The sequence below is a fragment of the Prionailurus bengalensis genome, chromosome B3 (genome assembly GCF_016509475.1).
Source record: "Prionailurus bengalensis isolate Pbe53 chromosome B3, Fcat_Pben_1.1_paternal_pri, whole genome shotgun sequence".
Lineage (NCBI taxonomy): Eukaryota > Metazoa > Chordata > Mammalia > Carnivora > Felidae > Prionailurus > Prionailurus bengalensis.
The window spans coordinates 68,592,176-68,612,518 of NC_057355.1; the positions used below are offsets into that span (position 1 = coordinate 68,592,176).

The 20,343-nt window shown below is 40.6% G+C and overlaps 1 protein-coding gene across 1 annotated transcript in view; it reads right to left on the reverse strand.

The window, feature by feature from the left end:
• FMN1 (formin 1) overlaps positions 1-20,343 on the reverse strand; it is a 431,558-nt gene that overhangs the window by 17,396 nt on the left and 393,819 nt on the right. The window contains exon 15 of the mRNA XM_043555725.1: positions 19,469-19,618. Within this exon, the coding sequence (XP_043411660.1) occupies positions 19,469-19,618 (150 nt within the window). The remainder of the gene's footprint in view (positions 1-19,468; positions 19,619-20,343) is intronic.

The following is a 20,343-nucleotide window of genomic DNA, read 5'->3' on the forward strand; positions in this document are numbered from 1 at the left end:
ACTCAGACTTTCTTACAGGAAACTGACAAAGAATCAGGGTTTTAGAAATCACGTGGGAAGAGACTGCAAAGCAGAGGTCTTGCAGTGTGATCAACTTCAGAGGGTTTAAATAAACTGAGATTCAGTTTTCATCAGCCACAGGAGGTTTAAGTAACTTTGAATTCAGTTGCTAACATTCTTAAATGCAGAGACTTCACATAAGTCAGCATTCTGACCTCTCTTACACAACTGGAAGGCACAGCAACAGAGTGGCATCTCTGCACCTCAGCCTCTCAGTGTGTGGCGCTTCCTGTCACTTGCTGGCGTATGGCAGTCCTGAGGTGGTCAGGCGGTGCCATCTACCAGCTTATCCACACAGATGACTTTCTTACACTCAGTGCACTTCACTCATTGTTGCTGCCCACCTGAATCTCTAAGCTTCAACGTTTTGGTTGGGAGACTTGCTGGAAGGCTAGTGTGACAAGTCAGGGAGTCAAGGGATGAGATCCCAGACTACTGAACTAGCCTTCTAATTGATCTTCCTCCCCCACTCCATCCTACTGATGAGTGCAGTCTCAATTGGTAATGTATAACTCTGAGAATGTCACTTCCCTTCTTGAAACCTTTTAGTGACTCTCAATCAACTATAGCCAGGGTTAGCAAAGGTTTTCTGCAATGGCCAGAGAGTAAATATTTTAATTTTTTTTTGTAGGACAAGTTATTTTTCTTTAATATCGGAATCATAGCTATATCCCAGACAATTCCAATATAGATCATTTAGGCTAGATAAGCTATATATTTAAGATATATAAAATCAAGTTGTTGATTTTAAGGGTATGTTGTCTTTTTAAAAACATTTTTTTATTGTTTATTTTTGAGAGAGAGAGAGAGAGACAGAGCATGAGTGGGGGAGGGGTAGAGAGAGAGGGAAATACCAAATCTGAACCAGGCTCCAGGTTCTGGGCTATCAACACAGAGCCCAACGTGGGGCTCGAACCCACAAACCGCAAGAGCATGGCTTGAGCTGAAGTTGGACACTTAACCGACTGAGCCACCCAGGCACGCTGAGGTACGTTATCTTAAAAGTATAGTCCATCCAAGGGCACCTGGGTGGCTCAGTTGGTTGGGTATCTGGTTTCAGCTCAGGTCATGATCTAATGGTCTGTGAGTTCGAGCCCTGTGTTGGGGTCTGTATTGACCACTCAGAGCCTGGAGCTCTGATTGTGTCTGATTGTGTCTCCTTCTCTCTGTCCCTCCCCAGCTCATGCTCTGTCTCTCTCTCTCAAAAATAAACATTAGACATGCTCTGTTTTCTCTGTCCCCAAAATAAATAAACGTTGAAAAAAAATTAAAAAAAAAAAAGGGGGGGGCGCCTGGGTGGCGCAGTCGGTTAAGCATCCGACTTCAGCCAGGTCACGATCTCGCGGTCTGTGAGTTCGAGCCCCGCGTCAGGCTCTGGGCTGATGGCTCAGAGCCTGGAGCCTGTTTCCGATTCTGTGTCTTCCTCTCTCTCTGCCCCTCCCCCATTCATGCTCTGTCTTTCTCTGTCCCCAAAATAAATAAACGTTGAAAAAAAAATTAAAAAAAAATTAGAAAAAAAATTTTTAAAGTATAGTCTATTCCATTTTAAGGCTGATCTATAAAGTGGAAAAGAATGCAGAGTGTTAGATCCTTTTACAACAGCTGAAAGATAATCAAAAGATCAGTGCCTCAGATTGTGAAAGGGAATTTATATTGAGTTTCTATAATTTTTTCTAGGTATTTTCATTTTTTTAAGTTTATTATTTTGAGAGAGAGAGAAAAAGAGACAGAGAGCAGGGCAGGGGGAGAGAGGGCAGGGGGAGAGAGGGAGAGGGGGAGGGAGGGAGGGAGGGAGGGAGGGAGAGAGAGAGAGAGGGAGGGAGAGAGAGAGAGAGAGAGAGAGAGAGAGAGAGAATCCCAAGCTGTCAGCACAGAGCCTAGCATGGGGCTCAGTCCCATGAATCACGAGATCATGAACTGAGCCGAAACCAGCCAGGCGCTCCTAAGTATTCTCGTTTTTTATTTTAGTTCACACATGATGTTACATTAATTTCATGTGTACAACACAGTGCTTCAACATCTCTATACATTATACTATGCTCTCCCCAAGTACAGCTACTATCTGTCACCATACGATGCTATCACAAAGCACTGACTATATTCCTTATGTTGTGCCTTTTATTCCAGTGACTTATTCACTTCGTAACTGGAAGCCTGTATCTCCCACTCCCGTTTACTCACTTTGCCCATCTTCCCATTCCCTCTCTGCTTTTTGCCATATGATTTCTGCGACTGTTCAACTCTGCTGTTGTAGTGTGAAAGGAACCATTAAAACAATACATGAATGAACAGCAGTGCAAATGCTGTGTTCTAACAACCTTTATTTATAAAAACGTAGTGGGCCAAATTTGGCCCATGGGCCATAGCTATGTTTGCTGAACGCTGAACTACAGTATAGGATTCAAATTCCCCATTATGGCAATCAAGGGTCGCTCTGTTCTAAACTTCGTTTACTTGTCCATCTTACATTTTCAGACATGGATCTGGTCTTATATTGTCCTTGGACAAATCACTTAACCCTCTAAGCCTCAATTTCCTCATCTGTAAAAGCAGGAATAATACCACACTTAACACCGCTGCTGTGAACAGTGTAGAACGCATTGTATATGATTACTTATCAAATACCCTTTCCTTCCCCCTCACTCCCTGTCCCAGCCAATCTATTCACTGCTCTTTGCATCATGGCTTTTCTCGCCTCGCAGGTTGCTCTGACTGTTCCCTCGATGACTTTCTTACTCATTTCCCTAAGTTCAAATTCTTCCCATTCTTCTGCTCTCAGCTTAAGTGCCAAAGTCATGAAAGCTTCCTTCACCTCTCCTAGCCAGAAGTAATTACTCTTTTCCCAAGTGAAAGAGCACTTTGCGCCTCTCTTCAGGCACTTAAGGACTTCTCCTTTTAGGACTGTATAGGTGTCTGATTTCTCTTAAACCACAGGAACCACTTGAGGACAATGATCATGCCTTGTGCATTTCTGGGTCTCCTCCCTATTCCTACATCAAGTGGTCTCCCATGCACAAGGGAGCTGTTAGCAAATACCTAAGTGGCAAATGAATGATTTGCATTGGTAGTTCCCCCCTCCCACTTTAATCAAGTCTAAATGTTTAGTGAATACCCAGAGTTGTAGAATAATTAGCTTTTCCATTTATCCCTGGGGTGGGGAGTAAAAACATTTAAAAATCTAGTTCTAGTTACTGATTAGCTGACTGAGTCCTGAATAAGCAAAAAGAAAGGGCATTAAAGCCACCCAAATGTGCTAAATATTTATACATGTCAACTTATGTACACATTCCAGGATTCCTAAAAGTATCCACACGACATTGCCCAAAAGAAGACTGAGGCTCAGTGAGGTTAATGCAGCTTTTCCTGAGTCTGGAATTTGCTCCTCTCACCTAGGATGTAAGAACTTTTCTGCTTTAGTTAAAGAGCTAACTCCTAGCCACTTACATGCTCAGTCTCCCCCGTGGCTCCATTGTGCATGGACTTGTTTTTGGTTCTGGCCTAGATGTTGGTTCTATTTTTGTTTCTGGTCTAAATATTTACTCTAGAAAATCACACATAGTTAGTTGCTCATGATTTCTCATAGGCAAATAACTAGACTTGATTTCAAAGTTCCACAGCATCCCCTCCACCCCTGAAAATCTGAAATATAGGGGAAAAAACAGACAAATAAGTTAGAGAACAAAAATGACTATTCTCAGTTCATAAATGCCTCAGTAAAACTATTAAAACCCCTACCTTTTCTTCTTCCTCATTATAATGAATCTCTAAAGAGTTATTGAGGGCCCTGGTAAATTTCAAATGCTGCCAAAGTCTACTGAAGAAAGGTGCAAATATGAGATGAGGCCAGGATACATGTTTTCTGACATTCCTGCTTAGTCCTTACTTTATAGAAGTGATCTGCAACCTTGTTTTCATATTAGAACTATCTGGGGAGGAAAGTCTGCTTCTGCTTAGAATGTAGAAAAGTGTAATAATATCTTTCCCATCCTTGGATGGATAACCTACAAAATCACACTTTTGTCTTGAACCCTTTGGAGATCTAGGGGTGTTGTGAACTGCAATACAAAGAATGGCATGCCTTTCTATTCATAGGCTTGGGTTCCCCACTATTACAAACTCATTTTCTGGAAGAGCTTAAAACTGGGTATACCTGGAGCGCCTGGGTGGCTCAGTTGGTTAAGCATCCGACTTCGGCTCAGGTCATGATCTCACAGTCCGTGAGTTCGAGCCCCGTGTCGGACCTCTGTGCCGACAGCTCAGAGCCTGGAGCCTGCTTCCGATTCTGTGTCTCCCTCTCTCTCTGCCCCTCCCCTGCTCATGCTCTGTCTCTCTCTGTCGCAAAAATAAATAAAAACATTAAAAAATTTTTTTTTAAAAACTGGGTATACCTTTGGGTCTTCTACAGGCTGATTTATATACCCACAGCTAAACCAAACCAAGTCAGAACCCGCTGACTTCAGGAGACTGAAGGACAATGTCTTTATTCTTTTAACAACCAGGATTTCGTTGGTTCATAGTATGTATACAAAACAGAACACACCGAAATCATCATGAAGTTTACAATACCAGAAGTGCCTTCATTTATGACCATAGGAATTGAACACACCAACCAATCAAGAGCTAAGTGAGGTATCGAGGAGGTGGGGTAGAGTGTTCAGGCTGTTATACACTGATTGTCATTATGGGAAAACCAGTACTTTAGAGCAGTGTGTTCAAACTGTCCTCCAAAGAGCCTTAGCATTCAGCAAAGGTGCCTCAGGGAGAGGAGGAAGAGTTAGGGGATCCTCCAGATCCCAACATCTGCAAACCCTGCTTCAGCTAGAAAAGCTTTATCTATTTTATTTATGTATGTTTTCTTCTGAACAGAAAGAGATCCATTAAAAAAAATTGGAAAACCCCTGTGTATGGACTTCAAGAGACCCCACTGAAGCCTCTGGGGGAAAGAGAAAAAAAAATAAACAGCCTTCCTCTCTGGGAGAATGAGAACCAACACAAGTCTTCTTCCTAAAGAACTGTCCAGGAATATCTTGGAGCTGGATAACTGATTAAGAGGACAAGGCCTTTTAAAAGGATGATACAAGGGACACCTGGGTGGCTTGTTGGTTAAGCATCTGACTTCAGTTCAGATCATGATTTCATGGTTCACAAGTTCAAGCCCTGCATCGGGCTCTGTGCTGATAGCTCAGAGCCTGGAGCCTGTTTCAAATTCTGTATCTCCCTCTCTCTCTGCCCCTCCCCACCTCCTTCTCTCTCTTTCTCTCTCTCTCAAATAAACATTTAAAAAAAATTTAAAGGATGATTTTTCTGATAGCCATTGCCACCGGTTTCCAGGTTTGGGGCTCTGATAAAATAGCAAATCTTTAAAAATCAAAACATGGCCAGTTTACCACTCACCTCTGCTTGCTACTTTTCAGATATGTTCTAAGGTTGTGAGATCAACAGTATCTGGCAAAGACTCACAGGTAAGAACTGTGGAGAAAGATCCAGGTGGGCTAAAATGTGGGAAAAATAAGAGCCCACTGGAGTACCCACTGACTTCTCATAAAGGCAAGAGTTACCTCACATTTCATCATGGTTCTTTTTTTTTTTTTTATAGTCTTGCTTGGAATTTTGCTTGATCTTCCTGATTTCAGTTCTATTCTACTCTCCAATTTCTACTTGCTTTCTTTGCTTTTAATAAACCCAGAACAAAAATGAAATGGATCCATCTGATTCCATCCTACCTAACATTCCTCTAAGCTTACTTCTGTGACTGTAATTAATGTTTTTTGTTTTGTTCTGTTTTGGTCAACTGCTCTTTCCCTTTTCCTTTCTTTCTCATTTCAAATAACTGAATTGTAACAAGACTGTCAACCAAACAACTTTTGAATAATAAGTACGAGTCTAGGATACACACACACACACTTCTCAAAAATATATAAACATTAAAAATTCACTACACACACACACACATACACACAATGGAATATTACTTGGTGATCAAAAAGAATGAAATCGTGACATTTGCTACAACATGGATAGAACTAGAATGTATTATGTTAAATGAAATAAGTCAGTCAGAGAAAGATAAATATCATGATTTCACTCAAAGGTGGAATTTAAGATACCAACAGATGAATATAGGGGAGGGGAAGGGAAGGAAAAATAAGATAAAAACAGAGAGAAAGGCAAACCACAAGAGACTCTTAAATACAGAGAAGAAACGGAGGGTTGCTGGAGAGGTGTTGGGTGGGTGGACGGGTTAAATCAGTGATGGGCATTAAGGAGGGCACTTGTTGGGATGAGAATTATACACAAGTGATGAACTGCTAAATTCTACTCCTGAAATCAATACTACACTATTTGTTAACTAACTTGGATTTAATTAAAATTAAAAAAAAATGAGTAAATAGTCTGGAAAATCAAAACTATGGAGATTGCTAGGGGTTGGGGCGGGGGGAAGGATGAAAAGACCACAGAGGACTTTTAGGGCAGTCAAAATATCTGTATAATATTATTATGATGGATCTATGTCATTATATATTTATCCAAACCCTTAGAAAGTACACCAACAGTGATCCCTAAGGTAAACAATGGGCTTTGGGTGATTATAATGTGTCTGTATAGGTTCATCAGTCATAACAAATGGACTCTGGTGAAGAGTGCTGATAATGGGGGTGGCTATGCCTGGGTAGGGACCAAGGGTATATGGAAAATCTTCGTACCTCCCTCTCTCAATTTTGCTGTAAATCTAAAACTGCACTCAAAATACAAAGTCTTTTTAAAAATGAAAACAAAAGGGTAAGTGGTCCCCACAAAATATCATCCTGTTTTAAACATCTATTGGTGGATATTTATTAGAAGTTCTCTTAAATGACAGTGACCAATTCATTTCAGAAAGTGGAAAATATATAATCTAGTGATATTACCAGGGTTAGATTTGTTAATAGTCACTCTCTTTTGTAATGTAGATAATAGGAACAAGGGAGTGACTTCAGGAATACGGAAGGAGTTTTTGCCTGTAGTGCCACTAGCTTCAAAGAGGAATCTCTGTTACCCATCCAGTACTGTGTGACCTAAAACAACAGTCACTGCCTGACCCAGACTAAGCATACACCTTCACTGAAGATATTCAAAGTCAATGGTGTCAGAAACACTGGTGGATAGCAGCAAAGAAAAGGGAGGCATTGCAGGGAACACAGTTCTTGAAAGTCATGTTTGGTAAAAGCATGAAATCTGACCAGCTGTAATGTGAACCTGTTTAAGGAAGACTTTAATATCACTCATCACTAAAGAGAGAAGGTCAAAATAGTCCAGAGAGGGAACAAGGCAGGCTCTGTGCACCAATCAAAACAGAAATGGTCCTGTAAGTCAGCATTGCATAGGGAATACTCAAGGTCCCTAAAAAGCAGGATTATAAAAGCTGAAGGTACAAACCACTATGTCACTAGACGTATCTGAAAATTTAAGGCTATGTGAACCAGAATCTTTCTAACAAGTATGAGAAATCCATGGAAGGACATGATCAACAAAGGAACAGGAGAAAAACATGCCTTTGTCAATGGCCTAGTTAGTTTCCACCTAGGGCCCTTTGAATGGTGGATAAAGTTCTTGTTGGACAGAGAAGGGAGGTGTTGGCACCTACTGAAGATCACAATTGTAAAATACATAACTTGCCAGTCTGGCTACCCAGTGTGGGTTGGCTTTATCAATCATTGTTAGGAACTGCTTCTTCTATAAGCAAATGATTATATTTTTATGGTCTCCCTTTAAGAGAACAAGTCAGGGAAACCGAATAAGAAGCTACAAACATGAAATGCCAACTGGATATTCATTCACTCCTGTGCCATGATCTCCATGCAGCCTTGAACAAAGCAGTGTCAGGCCAAGGAACAAAGAACTGCACAGTCTTTGTGGAGATGTGAAAGTGGTTTTATTGCTTAAGAAAGCTCAATACCACATGATTTCTGGAACTTTGGATGGAGAAGGTTGAGGGAAACATCTTGTTATTTTCCTCATTAGGATTACTTGCATCATAGACAGTATTAACGTCACAGAGGTGGTTTTTAATGTTGTGCTTTTAGAAGGACATAGCTATGCCAGGCTAGCCTTCCAGTCAGTGCCCAATAGACTAGGCATTAGAAGTCAGGCTCTGTGCATTCTGTGGAATTTGTGCAGGTCTTTTGATATTCTGATATTCCTCAAGTCTCTAAAAGGTACTGTCCTCATGCTGTTTCTCAACAACCAGGGGTAAGGGGGCTAATGTCCAGCTTTGGTTCTAAATAAGTAAGTACAATCATGGAGACCAGCCAGGGGCTGTGGGAACCTCCCTCATTTCTATCCACTTTGACGGTACTAACTCACTAGGTATTGTTGAATTCTTGGTAGAACCATCACGGGCGATAATATTTATGAAAGTCAATGAAATAAGTAAAGTCACTCTTCACTCTTGAAGTAAAACACAAACAATGCAAAGACCAAACTCATTAACTCCTCAACGTAAAGGGAAATTTCTTCCTCACTGCAGCAGCTGATGAAAACATCATTGGCTAGTATATGTGGAATGTTTCCAAAGGGTAAGAAAATAAAACTCAGAGAAGAGAAGCATAGTCAGTATGAAATAATGGGTAACCCTAAAATCATTTATCTCAGGCAGGCCGAAAGGGCTATATACTTGGACAGACACACACTTTTCTAAGCTCATTCTCTCTTTTGGAGTCTGACCATTGACTTGACTACCCCTCCACCCCAGGCTCCCCAGATCAGTCTCCTAGCAGCCATGGTAAGACAAGACCAGCAGGAAAGTAATAACAGGTCTTTGACTTAAAAGATTTAGTTCCTTATACACCAGAATCTAGTCTTAAAGTTATTCTAGGATAAAAGAGCCCATCACTTCTCCCTAAGCTTGACAATTTTCCCTACCTCATTCCCAAGATATTTTTCTATTTACAATGAAGGAAGTCCTCTCAGAGATGGAATTTCACCAGCTACACAATCAGCCACTTCATAGTGTTTGTGGGCTATCACTTGTAGTACCCAAACAGACTTTGACTTCAAATGATTAATTGCAGAACAAAGGCTGCTTCCGTTTCCAGAGCTTCTCCCCCAGGCCACAGGGGAGTGGAAGTGGAGGGGTCCCTGGACTTGCCCTGGAATGCACAAGCAGTTAAAGCCAATCACTCTGCACTTGGTAGACGAAGCACCCCAAGCCGCCTGGCAATGTAGGTGCAGAGTGAGAGGTAACAGCACTGTGTTTCCTCGTTCAGGGAGGGGCATCTGGGAGACAGCTTGCAAACCAAAGCTGGCCCTGTGTAATAAATCTGCAACTTTAATTGCAACACACGGTTAGTCTTTGGAAGACCTTTCCAATCCTGATAATGAAGACATGCATGTGCTTGTAGACAACCCCCCCCCCCCCCACTTTTGGTTTTGGAACCTATACCACCTACCAAGACTCACCAAAAACTAGAACTGATCAGAGCCTGTTTGCACAGAGGACTGAAATAAAAAGGGGGAGGAAGCAGGGGAGATTGTGTGGAGCAGCTAGCCTTTCTGGCGCCCCTCAAATCGTGCTATCCAGGCAGACCCCTATTTCATCTATTCTATGCCCAAGGCAAGAGCTGTCAGGAGTCCCACAGATAAGCAATTTAGATATATTCTAGCTGAATGAAGGAGACTTACTGTGGGTTTCCATTGCTGTCTGCCAAACCAAGGAAATAGAGTGTGGACAGATGCTCTCTAAGGTCCTTATTTGAGCTCCAAAAAGGTTGGAGGCTTGGCACAACCATGAATCCCAAGGATCTTCACTTCCTTGTTTTTTCTAGTTGTTTTTTTTTTTTTAAGATAAATTGAAAGTAATACAGTCAAGAACAGAGAAGGTGATTGTTTTACCCCATTAACTAATCTTTCTTGTTCAGAACATGTCTATCCTCTTTAAGAAAGCTATTCAGATTTTGGATGCTAGGGCAAAAGCAACCCACATGGGGTATATTTGGGGAATTCTATTACAAAAACCCAAATAAATAAGACATCTCATCTATCAATAGCAGACAGCAAATTCTCTAATCAATTGCAACATGGCAAAGAAAGCACAGAGATCTTTTATTTGTTGAACAAATATTAATTGAGCGCCTACTGTGTATAAGGAAATACATAAGGTGCTAGAGAGAAAACAAAGAAGTATATGCCGTTGTCCTTATCTTCTAGGGCTTACTATTTACTTATGGGAGAAAATGTCTATAACTGAAAGAATGAAAAAGAAATCACTAATGACAAAATTGAAGGGGCAGTAACCCTCTAGAGGTTTGGAGGAAAATGCTTACAGAGATTGGGGAAAACTTCAGGGAAGAGGCAACATGTGATCAGTAGATTAAATCCTTCCAGAATGAGGTCTCATAACTTGTACAGCACTTAAGACATAATAGGTATTTTTAAAGGTATGTGTTTTTGCAACTATGTGGATGGAACTGGAGGGTATTATGCTAAATGAAATTAGAGAAAGACAAAAATCATACGACTTCACTCATATGAGGACTTTCAGAGACAAAACAGAAGAACATAAGGGAAGGGAAACAAAAATAATATAAAAACAGGGAGGGAGACAAAACAGAAGAGACTCATAAATATGGAGAACAAACTGAGGGTTATTGGAGGGGTTGTGGGAGGGGGGATGGGCTAAATGGGTAAGGGGCATTAAGGAATCTACTCCTGAAATCATTGTTTCACTATATGCTAACTAATTTGGATGTAAATTTTAAAAAATAAAAAATAAAATAAAAGACTTAAGTTCATTCAAAAGCCCATACACAAATGTTTATAACAGCTTTGTTTATAATAGTCAAAACCTGGATACAACCCAGTTTTCCTTTAGTGGATGAATGGTTAAAAAACCGTGGCATATCCACATCGAGGAATACAACTCAGCAATATAAAAGGAATCAACTATTGATATATACAACCATCTAGATGAATCCCCAGAGAATCATGCTGAGGGAAAATAGAAATATCAAAAGGTTACATCCTGTATGATTCCATTTATATGATTTTTGAAATAAGATTTAGAAATGGAGAAAAGATTAGTGGTTGCCAGACTAGCGTATAGTGAGGGTGGGAAGGAACTGGGCATGGCTATGGAGGGTAATATGAGGGATCCTAGTGATGGAAACAGCAGAGAAAGGAACATCGTTCTTAGGTGCATAAATGTCAGCATCTTGCTTATGATCTTTGATCATAATTTGGTAAGATGTTATCTTTGAGAGGGAATTGGATAAGCAGTACATGGGATAGGTCTATATTACTTTTTACCCTGAATGTAAGCTAACAATTGTTGCAAAATAAAATGTTTCATTAAAAACAAAAAATAAAAATAAAAAAATAAAAGTATGTGTTTAAATCAGGCTGATTACATGCTACAAATCTGTATTATGGGAATGCAAAATGCACATACATGAGAGACGTGTGGACTGAGTACTAAGAAAAGGAAACACAGAAAAGATGGCACTTGGGCTAGCCCCAGAAATCATGCTGTGTGATTGCTCCAAAATGGGCACTGAACCTCCCAAGTCCAGGCCTTTGCCGTGTGATTCCCAGAATGTCCTTACCCCTTTCCTCCCTAAGCGGCTTAATTTCATCTGTTCTGTCAATACCCAGCCCTTTCCTATCTACAATCATGGGATATCAGGGTTGGAATATACCTTCATGATCACCTAAACTTGGTGATCCTAAACTTGTTCCTAAACTTGGCTGAACATAGTAAAAATGAATGTAGAACATAGTAAGGGAACAGACCCTCTCTCTCCCACTTCCAAAGCTCACCTGAGATATTTAAGCAAGGGATGGGTGAAGCCAAGGCATTAATTGAGGCAACCACAAAATGTGCTCCTGCTCTGCCCTCTCTGTGGGGAGCTTCCTAAAACTGCAGATTCCTGGGCTCCACCCCTCACACTGGGACTCTGATGCAATAGATCTATTCACTTTTTTACGAAGCTCTCCAGGTGATTTGAAAGACCCATCAGATTTAGGAGCAGCTGATCTCCAATATTCTCCCACTGGCTTCTGAATTCTGTCTACAGTTTTCTGCTCGTTGTGGTCCTGTTTATAGCTACGTATCTTCCTAAAGTCCTCCCGACCTCCACGTTTCTTTGGGATCATTTCTTCCCCCAAACTCTTAAGTCACACCAGATCTTCAATGTCCACTAACTATCATGTTGCACTATGCTGTGAAGTCCCTTCTATGTCAAAAAACAATTATTAGGCTCTGTGCTGGAGAATGCACCACAGAATATATACAAGGAATGGGTTCATGTCCTAGAAGTGGGAAAAGACACATAAACTACTCAAATAACAAGCTGGGATGAATTAAGTCCTAAAGGATGTTCAAAACAAAACAAACAAAACAAAACGTGGTCAGAGACCAGAGGAAGAGGTAGTTCTTCTACTTAAGGACATGTCAGAAAATTTCTAGAGAAGCTGGTTTTGGAGGTAGTCCTTAATAAATGACTACATTTTGACCAGCAAGAAACCCAGGACAATACAATGTAAAGAAATTACCTAATGAGAACACAAGGCAAGAGTGCAGGTGTGAGAAACAATGAGTCATCGTGGTAGGTACACGTGAGATGAGGCTAGAGGAAATGAGGTTGGAAAGTGAGTTAAGGGCAAGTTGTTGGAGGCCCACGCTCTAATTCGGTAGAGAATATGGAATACTTGAAAGAGCTCTAGTGTCAAATAAGACCTCTATGTTTTATCCTCATTCTGTTGCTTACTAGTGACACTGTGACGCTGGCAGTTAATTTACTCTCTTCTGTGCTTCTGTATGAAATAGCAATACACCTTTTTCCCAGGGCTGTTGTAAGGACACAATGAGTTAATGAATATATATGCCATCCGCGGCCACTTCTCTTCCCTTTGACGTAACTGAAAACCACAGAACACATTTAAAGAAATAGATGTAATCTAACTTCTGTTTTAGAAAGAGAACTAGATACAATATTAAGGGACATTAGAGAGGAAATAGAAAACCTATATGTAGACAGAACAGAAGGATGTTACAATAACCCAGGTGAGAGTTGAGGTCCTGAAGAGAGCAGTACTACTGTGAAAACAAGGTATAAAGAAGAATAACCATTGAGGAGGTAAAACCAAGAAGTGAGCAATAGGTAGGAAAATGAATCTTGTGGAATTAAGGATGATTCCAGCCTTCAGCCTGCCTTTGGCTGCTAGGAAGAGGATACTGATGCAGATGACAGATTGGGTAGCTGAGAAGGGATAGTCTCAGGTGACATGGGGTACGTTCCAATGGGGTCTTACTGAATGACAGATGGAGGTTGGGCATGCTGTGGTAATGTTTAGTGTGCAGTAGGAGATGTGGGTCTAAGACTTGGAACCAAGACTTTGGTTGTGGGAAGGAAGACTTGGGAGGGGTTTGAGAAAGAGTTGGTAGGGGAAGCTACGCAAATAGTTGGGACTAGCTAGGGAGGAGGTATACAGCAGAAAAGAGGAACACTGACATGTGGACCTTGGGAAAGGTTCACTCTTTTTTTAAAAAACTTTTTTTTTAATCTTTATTCTTGAGAGAGAGACAGGGTGTGAGCAGGGGAGGGGCAGAGAGAGAGGGAGACACAGAATTGGAAGCAGGCTCCAGGCTCTGAGCAGTCAGCACAAAGCCCGACACGGGGTCAAACCCACAAACAGCGAGATCATGACCTGAGCTGAAGTCGGACGCTCAACCGACTGAGCCACCCAGGCGCCCCAGGAAAGGTTCACTCTTAGGCAACAGAAGAAAAGGAGGAGCTATCGAAGGAGATGGAGGACGAGTGATCACGTTCACAGATTTTTATGCAAAAGTAAAATAAATTTTTCTTGTTTAAGCAGTAGTTATTTTGGCCTTTGCTATGGCAGCTGAGGCTTTATCCTTACTGATGCAGGAAGGAGTGTGTGCCAACAAAAAAGACAAAAATGAACATAAACTCTTCTTGTGAGAAGCTAGAGGGGAAAGGAAAGTGATGGAATGACAGTTTCCAGAGGGCAAAGGGTCAAAAGAGATGTTCTAGGTTTTTCTCAAAGCAGTGATCCTGAACTTGTTACCATTTTCAAGTCTACCATCTCCTCTCCTTAGTCATGGGATATTCTGCAGAAGTAGTTTTAAATTTATTGCTTGGGAAATCAGCAGGCTTTATTCTTCATGATTATAATTCTGTTCATAAGTCAGCTCTTTGGGACACTCACTGTTTATTTGTACAGAACTGTCTTCAAATGTGATTTAGAAAAATTCAAAGTTTTGCTAATTAACTAGGGTGTGATTATTTGTATTATTAAAGGAGTCCTTCAAAATACGAAACTTCTTAGCAGTTAAGTGTACACAAATCATTTGACCATACAACAGAGGACTAGGGAAGAGAAAGTTAATTTGTTCGAAGTCACTGTAATGACCATGGCACTGTAATGACATGACTGTAAAATGCATATCAGTGAGAAAGCAGAATTCAATGAATAAAAATTTTAGCTTATGGAATTTTTTTCCAGGAATAACTTTATCATAGAGAGGAATTTCTGCAATGTCTACACTGTGATCAATGGCTCCTTTGTGGGCTGAGTGATGCCCTGTTTCTAACTCCTGGTCCTAAAGTGACCTGAGCAGGGGGCAGCTGTGAGGACAGCTTTCAGGATAACCCCACAACAGCTCTGAACTCTCTGCTGTCAAAGGTATGGCAATTGTGTAATTAGCAACAATAGCTTCAAGTAATATACTTAAAACAGAAACTCTGTTGGTATTTAGCGTAACTAACCATCCATTCCCCCATAGTGTAAATTATAGCTATATGTGTAATGAAATTTCTTATTTGCATTTTTCATAAAATTCACCAAACTCCTTATTCACTCATTACTTACTGATTATGGTTTTGTTTTGTTTTGTTTTTTAAATGGCACTTTTAAAGTCTGCTTTGGCTCAGGGTGAATTATTTGCCAAGATTTTATATTCCTGGAGTCATGAATCCTCTGAGACTTCTTTACCTTTTGCAAATTCATAGCTTATTTTGTGGGTGGTAGTAGTTTGTAGCCTCTATGTATGCATGTGTGGGCATGTGTGGGGAATAGTCTTAGGATATCTTAAGTAGTGAAACATTTCTTAAGAAGAGGTCCTATATGGAGCTCCTGGGTGGCTCAGTCGGTTAAGCGTCCGACTTTGGCTCAGGTCATGATCTCACAGCTCATGAGTTTGAGCCCCGCGTCAGGCTCTGTGCTGACAGCTCAGAGCCTGGGGCCTGCTTTGGATTCTGTGTCTCCCTCTCTGCCCCTCCCCTGCTCATGCTCTGTCTCTGACTCAAAAATAAATAAAAAGATTAAAAAAAAGAAGAAAGGGTTCTATATACCAGAATAATTAAATGGAAAAAAAAAAAGCAGAAAATGAGTAAAGCATAGTCAATAAAAGCAAAAAAAATTAGGTTACCTCCTTGTAATTATGCATATGCTTGGATAATCTGTTGATTTAATAGGTGGAAGAATTGTGTGTTCCAAAAATTCATTGCATGTTTGGATAGCAAGAGGCACAAATATAAAAGTACATGAAAAGGTAAGATGAGACAAAGCTGCCTCTGAGGGTAAAAAATCTTGATGAACTTTAATAAATCATTAAATGCAATGTTAGGTACACATGAGCAGAGGAAAACATTTTTGTGTGCACACTTAAAAAAGGTTGTCTCTAAGACCAATATTACTACTGAGGGGAAGTACTCCGGGCAGGAGGCAAGTTGGTTAAAGACATTTACCAACCGAGAAGGCAATGAAAATTCTCCCTGCTGCACCCTGCCCCTCCTCCCCCAAATCTCTCCCAAGTTCACAGCCAGACCTTGGCTGGAAATGTCTTCTAATACAGTCTCTAATGAGCTGAAGAGCAAAGGTGGGAGGTATTATCTCAGAAATGAAACACACTGTTTCTCAGAGTAGTAGAAAACTATTTTCTGGATTTATAGAGATTTCTAGCTAGAAGAGATCACAGTGAACATTTAATTCCTGCTTCATACAATACATGTATCTAACACATGTGACCATTGTGTGTGCCCCCAGGCAATAAGCGACTGGCCCAAGATTACATAGCAAATTACCAGCATAAAAATGTTGATTTTCAAGTCTCTATCTAGAGGTCTTTTTTGCACTACTGAGCAGTGCCTATCAACAGAAGGGGTAAGAGAGGGTCCTGGTACTTTCCACTGCAGCGGTAAGTTCCATCCAGTATTTGGGACAGCATGAGGACGGGTGGGCCACAGACCAAAGGTCTAGGGAGTGAGGCATTCTGGATTTGTGCCTAAACACAGAAGTTGCTCTTTTGCCTAATATTGGCTTAAATGCGAAGGACAATTTAGTGACATTAATATGCCATCACATAGGAGCTTGCTTTTCTACTGATAGAGTTAATCTGCAGGTAAATCACATCGCTGGTGAAATACTATGTCTCCTCTACTCAAACACAGACTTATGTCCTGACACCAACTTAAAGCTATGGTTTAGCATTCATTCACAAGGCACAAAAACATTGGATGTTTTTATATTGTCATTTGTGTGTTTAGAGATTATTCTGGGTTTTATGAGGGGCAGTTGTCACCCTGTTATGAAGCTGTATCCATCTCAATCTTGCATCAAGCTCATGTGTATTGATGGAAACCATGCTAAGCAGCACAAGAAGTAAACACTCTATCACCACAGATTGACTACCAATAAGCTGAAGTTCTCAACACTTCCACTTCATTTGGAAGTACATTTATACCTTTGAAAATACTCCTACTTCCCCATTATTTTTCTTAATGATTTTTGGGATTTTAATTGGCCTTCAAATATAATTAAAAATCCAATAGGCAAAGGACACCTGGGTGGCTCAGTCGATTAAACATCCATCTTCGGCTCAGGTCTTGATTTTGTGTTCGTGGGTTTGAGCCCCACATCAGGCTCTGTGCGGACAGCTCAAGAGCCTGGAACTTGCTTCGGATTCTGTGTCTCCCTCTCTCCCTGGCCCTCCTCTGCTCACACTCTTTCTCTCAAAAATAAACATTAAAAAAAAATGCAATAAGCAAAATTTCTTTTGATGGAATCCCACACTATAGTTTTTTTTTTTTCCTAATAATTCCAAGCTATCAGGATTTCATTTGGTTTTGAATTTCATTTTCATGTTATATTACTGTATCCTGACATTTAGTGTTGTTGGGACTTCTTGGCAAAGACTAATAAAAAATAATATTGAGCATGATTCAATGGGTGTCAAAACAATCATATTGTTTCTCATGTAATTATAATAGAGGAATTCAAGTTAATTTGGTTATTTTCGCCCAATGAATATGTGATTCCAACAGCTTAGCAGATAGAGGACAATCAAAAAAAAATCCTCACATCACAAAGAAACCCTGGATATTAATCGGTTTAACTGGATGAACAGTCATATACATAATGCGCTAGCATTTCCTAACAAATAGATTTCTGTAAACAAACCGCTTCCAAAAATATTTTATGAGCTGTCATTAGCTTCAGAGATGTTTTTCGAGGTTGGCAACCTTGGTGATCCATCTCACAAAAGCTCGGCTGGAATGAAGAGACCCCTGAAATTGCTAAATGAGGAGACCTGAGAAGGGTCCTGTGAAGTCATGACCCTTTCAAGGGGTTGGTTTACAGAGTGTGAAGTAGGCAATTCACCAGCTGCACCCAGGAAGCCGTGCTGGAAATGCTGGTGGCTAGGAGAAAGGGACACTTTGAAGGATGGCTGGAGACCACTGCCCCTTCAGACTCACAATTAGTTCGCTCTAACTTCTATGATAGGGAAAGTCTCCTTAATTTGGACTATAGTTCAATATCTCAACCCAAGATTATTAAGATAAAAAGCAATTAATTACCCTATCTGGTTTTGGGGGGGCATTTTTTTTTAGGGCTCCAACTATAAGGGCAAATTTACTAAGGATTACGCTTAAAATCTGTGATGGAAGGATCTTAAGCAAAGTGTGTCTATTCAGAACCCACCTCTGGAATGTCTGGCTTTCAGGTGTGGGTGTGGAGAGCTGATGGCCAGCTGATGCCCTGTTAGAAGGATAGGAGCTCAGCTCATACAACAAAACTTGTTCCACAGCAGCTTATTAGCCGAAAAGGCTAAATAAGCAACTGCCGGGTGAGAGCAAGAAGTTGGGTGCCGAGATTTTTAGGGTTCTTTTTCTCCACATTATTATTCATTATCTACTTTCTTAAGAACGTCACAACAATTGCTTTGCATCAGTTTATCTACACAATGGATATATTCATTGTAATTCCCGTGTTTTCAAAGAAGTAATGGTGGAGACATACGCTGATAAACATTTTTAAAGGTCTTTGACTTTTTCAGGAAAAAAGTAGGCTTTTGAAGAAATTCCTTGAGAAAATATTTTTGATTGTGTCAAAATCTCTAAACCTTGATCCCTTTAAAAATAGCTTTTAAAGGTGAAAACTATTAGTGTAGTGTGTGTGTGTGTGTGTGTGTGTGTGTGTGTGTATCATGCATACGCCTTGTCTTTGATTACAAAGTAAAAAACAAAAATTATGGAACTTCAGGTCTCAATGTTTAGTGAGATAAGGATGCTAGAATTGCATAAACCATTTCCCTTAATTTGTAGAAGTTTTCTGTCTCCTACTCCACTTTGAAGGACACTCTCATACATCTGTTCTGCAGTAGTATAAGCAAGACCTTTTTGAAGTTTAAATGCATGACACCCTTTGTAGAACAGTGGCAACCTGATCAAAACAGCGATCAAGCAGAAATGCTTTTTTTTTTTTTTCTCCTGATAAACAGGGCCAAATTTAGTCTCTTTCTAGGCAGAACGAACACACACTCTCTCTTTCTCCCTATATTCAGAGGCGAGGCTTTTCTTCTACCCCCCACTAATAAAATCAGGAGGCTGCAACGAGTTTGAGCGGCAAGCAGTTTGATGTCCTCAGCAGGATACGAGGAGTCAGAAGTGGCGCTGTAAATCCAGAGTGGGGCTTCGACACTGTGTTAAGTGTGGCCCGAGTCTCAGAGATTTCCTTTTGATGCAAGTTCAGTATATTAATGGGAAAAGCATTCACTTTTATTTGTCTGTACTGTCTGCGACAGCAAGGCTGCCTCATTTAGCCTGGGCCAACGTGAAAATACACAGAGAAGCAATCTGTTGCAAATTAGCACAGCCCCCCTTTCATTTACTAGCTAGTAATTGGAAGGGGTTAAGAAAGTGTAACTTATCAGATCATGGGAGCATATCTGCTTGTGTGGACAGCATGCCTCCCCGGGATTTCCCCCATGAGCCCCCAGGCAACAATCTTTCCTCAATCTTGATCTGAAAGAAAATACTGATGTGTGTGAAATGTGCACACTTGGGGAGGTTTGAGGCCGCAGTTTCCTAGACTCCTGAGGGGGGTATTGATGACTCCATTAGAACCTTACCTTTCTTTAGATATGGTTTTGCTCTCCCGCTTCCAAATGGTTTTGAAGTCACTGCAGAACTCATACCACACCATAAACACGTAGTTGGGTGTGATCTCCTTCTCACCGGACTTTGGCTTCATCCCAAAGTATCCTACTGTTGTTTCAAAACTGCAACAGGTAGGGGGCAGAAACAGAGGATGAGAAAGTGTCAAAACCATCAGGGCAAGGACGCTGGGGGCATTTCCCACATATTCATTCTCTAAGACAGAAGCCCAGCCTCATAGTGACTGTGGCTTACCCCAAGTCTCAGAAAGTCTATTTGTTCAAACTGATTTTCCATGAAATCCAACCTGATACACCTGGCTACATCTTCTGTGTATGAAAATGAGGATGCAGAATTCCAGGGTCTTCATCTCAATTCCACATCATTTACCAGCTCCTCGCTTTATGTTTAATGATCATATGGATTATAAAGGTGACATATTGATTCTGCAGCATTAGCACTGGTTAGATAGCCCACCGGGAATAATCTGTTGAGTGTTGCATGGAAAATCAAGAGACTATTCTATCCTTACTCTGGCATCTTCTGGCTTCGTAATCTTGGGTCAATCACTCAGCATCAGACTCTCAGTTTTGTCAAGGGTAAAATAAGACTTAAAATAGATGATCTCTGAGAGGATTACATAGTAAAGCTTGATAGGATATAAGAATGCAAACCACCCATGTATAAAAAGAGATAAAACTGAAGGCACAGCAGGGTTTGGATGAAAAACCATCTTTGACCTTAAAAATATGATCTCTAATCCTGTCAGAAAAGGATCCAGGTTTTCCAAAGTAGATTCTCAGGTATCGCTACGAATCTCCTGACCTACCCCATGGAGGCTCATTGCACA